At 40.7% G+C, this 6,000-nt stretch overlaps 1 protein-coding gene across 1 annotated transcript in view; it reads right to left on the bottom strand.

Annotated features, from left to right (window-relative positions):
• Nucleotides 1–2,947: 2,947 nt before the first annotated feature.
• Nucleotides 2,948–6,000, bottom strand: part of c26h3orf70 (chromosome 26 C3orf70 homolog) — a 29,516-nt gene continuing 26,463 nt past the window's right edge. Inside the window, exon 2 of the mRNA XM_017458156.3 lies at nt 2,948–5,506. Coding sequence (XP_017313645.1) covers nt 4,878–5,506 — 629 coding nt within the window. The 3' untranslated portion in view covers nt 2,948–4,877. The remainder of the gene's footprint in view (nt 5,507–6,000) is intronic.

Raw genomic sequence — 6,000 nt, 5'->3', positions numbered from 1 at the left:
ATCTAACATGTATAAGAAGCTTATAGTTAGTAGTGTAACACTGTTCAAACTGCAATATTATAAGACATTTTAAATATAAATCACATGCAATTTTAGTCACATGGGTAATCACTAATCACAGCCTTATTCAGTCAGAGCTTTTACTCCCGTTTACACAACCTAATAAATGTTCTACTTGTCACGACAGGTCTTCAGCTGTACCTTCTGATCCACCGGTTTTCTTCTCGGTTTGTGAAAAGTCAAGCTGTTGACACGTAGATGATGAAAAATGTTTGGCTAAAAACCGCCGTGGCTGTGAATCACCTGGTGACATTTTGATCTTAGTAAAATGCTAAATCGTTTATGTAATATCTGCTTTTCAGATCCTTCCTGTATTGCATAATCATTGTCAGTAGCTGGCAAGTTATTTTATTGAGTTTTTTTAAGGTCTAGGAGTAAAAAAAAGGTCCTGTTCTGCTCAGCATTTTTATTGCGAGTTGGCTGGCACTACTCCTCCAGTGCTAATCCAGGTTGGAAATGCTGTTTGGCTCATACAGTCATATGCTGCTAAAATGAAACACATTTATTTTATAATTCATTCGGCAGTGTATTTAACGTTCAACCCGTCACAGCTGCTGCTGGTGGGATGTTTTGCTGTTTTCATTACATTTTATTGACGCATTTAATCCGAAGTGACATACAAATAAGATGGAGACAATCCAATCATACAGCTGAATTGTCGAAGATTACAGGCCAAAGACCAAAAAGAGGTTCTCTGCTAATGCATGGATTTGAACTTTGCATTTTCTGATCGTTAGCAGAGAAACCCTGATAGGCTGCGCTTCCAATTTACAAACAGAAATTTCAAAATACATTTTTGAAGTCATTTAGAGGGCTTTTAGCTTGGGTAGTTCGGTTCATTCAATCATCATTTTCTTTCACATAGTCTGCATGATTGTCGTGGTGAAATGCAATCCTGTCCAACAGCAAATGGCAGAAATATTTCATCTATGATTTGTTAAAAAGCTAATGAGGTGGAGAAAATAAATGCTTTTGGCATTGTTATATATCCATGGAGATGGCCCATGTAAAGTAGTTGAGGAATCATGAAAACAAGAATGAGTGAGATTCCTCTGTCGATGGCTATGGGCTGCGTTCGTGTTTATAACGTTCACTTTTCCGCCTCACGAGGCATCTGTCTCCTTGACAACCTGGAATGCTCCATGTCCTCATGAGTAAATAGAGACAGAAGAAAATACAGGAGTGTGAGGCTTAACATCTGTCTTAGTATGGATCCTTATTGCTGTAGGGCTTAGAGCTGTGTACAGAGCAGGCAGAATGAAAATCCTCTCACACATGGAGATTAACGGTTATATAACATACCACAACACTTGACACACAATATTATAAATGTGAACCCGTCTGAATATTGACAATATTCCTGCATTCCATTTGAGAGGAGGTTGTTTGAGAAGCATGCTATGGAGATAAACTATGGAGATATACTGCTTTTTATCACTGAATTTTTCATTCTCGCTTGTACAGCACAGCTACCATGTGTATGAAAACTGTCTTTTGCTTGGAGTTGGTATGAAATACTTACATAAAGGTATGACTGCCGTAGCATCTTGTCACAATCTGCAGAAGGTATGTTTTAAATAGAGCCTTGTGTGTGTGTGTGTGTGTGTGTCGTATTATAAGTGCATCTGTCACATATCTCCACCACAGTTTAGTACAATATCAATACAGTGCCGTGTAATTATTGAAAATATCACTTCACATTGCTCAGCGGATAATATCCTGCTCTCATCTATTTAGTAGTGACTCCAGAGTGCCAGGATTTTGCTCAAAAGGGTGATTTGGGACATGATATGTGGCACAGGTTATAAACGTTGGGATGGGCTAATGATATTAAAATGTATTCCATGGCAACAGCAGGGGCTGTCCTCTTTTTCGAAGTTCGAAATCGCTCTAAGGTTCCATCTGGTTGTCTGCTGACTATGCTAAATGACAATTTCACACAAGCCATTTCTACATTAGCAGGTTGGCTTTTATTATTCTGGCAATCTGTAACATCCTTTCCTGATGATACAACCAGTATGGCCGTCGTCATTCAGAGATAAATAGACATCAATGTAAGATCATTTTTGGCATCCACATGAGATTACCTGCTGTTAACAAATGTCTTAAAGTGAATTCTAGCTCCAGAACTAAAGCTGGGGCTGATTTCTTTCTACCCCAGGCTGTAGATTGATGCAAACTATCAGTGACATGTCAGGTGATTACACATAGTGAAAGGCCTCTAGAGTCCATGTCTATTGGGGATAATATTTCAAAGTCTGCTTCGCTGACACATCCATAACACGTCATGATAAATACAGTGGCGGGTGTAAAGAATGTGAACGAGGCAGTTTATTTACTTTATCATGCTTTATCCCCCCAAAATGCTATTGGAGGACAAAGTAAAAGTTGATAGATTGAGCACATTTTCCAGTTCAAATTCCAGTTCAAACTGCTTGCCCTTGAGCAAGGCCCTTAAACTGCTCAGATGTATAAATGTCAATTATAATGTCCTTTAACTCCTGTATGCCACTCTGGATAAGGACCTCTGCCAAATTCCATAAACATAAATGAATGGTGCTGTCTATCTGTCTTTTAAGTGTGTGTGTGTGTGTGTAATAACCCCATATCATTCTTTTTATTTTATTATCCTCTTTCTGGTGTATAACTGAAGGTCATTTTTATCAGAAAAAGATAAGATCTCTGTGGAACCTCCACTGCCATTGATTAGACCTTGTGATATAATGCATTAATAGTTTCACTGTCGAGCTATTGGTAGATATTAGATTTTCGCTCTCCCATCACTGCATACAATAGTGTAAATGGAATAATTTGAACATAAGCAACACCAGCAACACTATTTTTGGATTTGTTGAAGAGAAGAAAATACGACCTAAAAAACAGCAACTGATATAAGAAAGGGGTTTATTTAAAGGCGAGATAAACATTTGTGTATCTACAGTACATGTTTATAGCTACAGTATTATTTCCCTGATAGAAAACTGCAGAGATACAGGGACACCCATTTATTTAATCCACCAGAAGGAGAGGTAATCATACAAATAATTGAGTGTGGGGTTCCTCAAGGCTCCATGACAGGTCCATTAGGTTTTCTACTTAAGCAGCTTCAAAATGGACTCTTCTGCTCAGGCAGTGACAAAGTTCTGTGCTTATAAACAGAGACGCTATTATCACAGTCTGGAGCCATCAGGAGACACAGACAGGAGTGGACTGTCAACAGAAGTTTAGTGTCCACTACGGGGAGGACAGCGACAGTGATCCTTAACAGTCTCTTTCTTAATGCAGTTGCACAACTGTTTCGAATGTGATTTAAATACATTTATAATCCCACAGCAGGGCTTTCTGAACGCAAAATGAAAGTACTGTACAGTTACTTAATGCATGTATAATGCAGGGAAAGGGATGGCTAGGTCACTTTGTCCTGGGCATCATTTTAATCTCATTTACATCCGAGTCTAGCTAAATCATCACGATTATATTAGACTGTAGCAATTTCATGCACTTGCATTAATAATCAGTAGTTGTCGGCTGGGCTGCAGCGATTTTTAATGCATGGTATTAAATTCTGTTGGCTCGTAGCTCTCAGGTCCACGTAGGCTGTGCTTTTACGTGTGGGCTGCCAGCTTCAAAGCACTCTAAAATGCGTCTCTTAAAGATGACCTCTGTAAATATGACCTCTGCCCACGGTAGTATAAAATAGATAATCACTTCCATCCAACGACAGTAGAGTTAGTTCATCATGCGCTTAGGTCATACATCATTGGTTATTAAATAGGCTGTTAGTATTTTGTTGGGGGAAAAAGGAGCACTGCCAATAAATATCCTTGTAGAAATAACTGTTGCTCTCTGAACTAGAGCTCTGATTTGGTTTCAGTGATGACAGCCGCGTGGTAGCTTTCATACTGCTACACAAATGGATCAAAGTATCCACGCTGTGCTTTAAGAAGGACATAACTCACCATCTCACCCCTTGAAGTTCTGCTGATAATCAACTCTTTGAAACTACCCCTAGATCTATATCATTAAATGATTGTCAAGACATTGGAATTCATTCTGCTAAATCTTCTTAAAGCTTCAGGGCTCTTCACCGTTGTGGAAGGAAAAATTGAAAGGAAGATGTAAGCTGATACTCTGTGGAGACTTCAGAATATGTGGTCTTTCTTCACATCGTGTCCTTACAGTCTTCCCAACTCATATATGATTTAGTCACACTTCAAATGGTGCCTGCTTAAAAGAGACTGAAGAGCCTCTCACCCTGTTCTGCCCTTCTCTCTCAATTTCTTCCACTCCTTTCTCTCTTCTACAGAAGATAACATTTCATAGCCTCACGCTATTGCCTCCTTTTATTGCCTATCATATTCTCCTCCATTCATTTGTGATGTACTGAATATTCAGGTCCTTGGAGAGAGAATATCCATACAAGGTTATTCCTGTAGATTAAGCACGAGTTCCTTCTTGTTTACTAAGGAAACTTGTGCTTGTGTATGTATCACAATTCATTTTAAACTCGCTCTTTTATCCTGTGCAGAAAACCTGGGCAACAGCTTCATTTGGCCATACGTGGTACTACATACATGCATGAATGTATTTTTGAAATCTACTGTGTATAATCCATAGCAGGGTCACCATGCAAAGAGGAGACTCGTGTATAAAGGACATGAAGGGTGTAGGAGCTGACTGTGAGGAGAACCAATGAGAAAGTTTCCATGTAATTATCACTATGTAACCAGGTGGCCAACCAACTTGCATCCTCAAGTTGAAGACTGGTAATGCATGTGTTGTCAAAAAAACATTTAAACACAATTTGTCTTGATGTGTTAGACAGTCGTCTCAATATTCTCAATTATCTCCACAGTCGACTTGGATGGCGAGAGTAGAGTGCATTCATCCTGCTCCCAGAGGCTCCCGGGACTGGAGTTGCCATCTGTGCTCAATTCATCGTCCTCCTCCTCATCGTCCTCCTCATCATCCTCACAGGAGTCATCCTCGCACGACTCCACGTAGTGAAGACCCAAGGCGTTGATCCCAGAGTCCTCTGAGCTGGATGGTGAGGAACAGTGGTCCATTTTGGGACCCTTTTGGCCTTGTGTGTTTGGAGTTTGGGCTACTTGGGATGGCTGATTTTGAGCGTGCTGACTCGGCGGCTGGGCTGGTGAGGCCTGCGCCCTCTCTCGAGGAACAGACACTGCTGCTGGAGGCCTCTGAACGTAGCACATCTTGCCGTTGATCCGTTTTACAATGTAGTCGTCGACAAAAAGGTCAGAGATGATGCAGAATCTGGGGGACTCTGGGCAGGGTGGAGCTCTGAATTTGGGGGCGGTCCTGAGGAGACGCTCGGTCAGTGAGATTGACAGGTTTATGGTGTCGGTATTATCTGAGGGCGAGGCAGGGACTGGTGTTGTGGGCAGCTGGCACACACTGGTCATAGGCTGGTAGACATATTTACCTACAGAGAGAGAGAGAGAGAGAGAGAGAGAAACAGTAGGATCAGAATATTATACTGGGATGAATTATAAAATATTAACATACAAAATGCCCTTTAATAGACATCAGAATGTGAGCAAGGTGCTGGAGCAAAAAAGCCTGCAGCAGAAAAAAAAAAATGCATACACAGAAGAGTCAAAAAGCCTTCAGAAGGCTCCCAAGTGGTACAACGCTCTAAGCATTCATCATAATGTCAAGAGTTCAGATCCCAAGAATGTGACATGTTCAAGAGAGCGTGATTGGCTGTGCTTTCTGGGTAGGAATAATAGCGTTGCTCTCCCAACACTACCCAATTTTGGGTGTCTGTCAGCTCATGTATACAAAGTAAAGTAGCAGTAAGTGCTCTCCTCCAAGCGTGTTAAGCCATCTTATAACTTCACGTGAGCAGAAAAGAAAAGATAGTGTGTCTGGCTTTATGAGTCTCCAAAGAAGCCAATTCTACCTTCTAAGTTGGTT

The sequence above is a fragment of the Ictalurus punctatus genome, chromosome 26 (assembly GCF_001660625.3).
Source record: "Ictalurus punctatus breed USDA103 chromosome 26, Coco_2.0, whole genome shotgun sequence".
NCBI lineage: Eukaryota > Metazoa > Chordata > Actinopteri > Siluriformes > Ictaluridae > Ictalurus > Ictalurus punctatus.
This window is presented reverse-complemented; position numbering and strand designations above follow the sequence as displayed.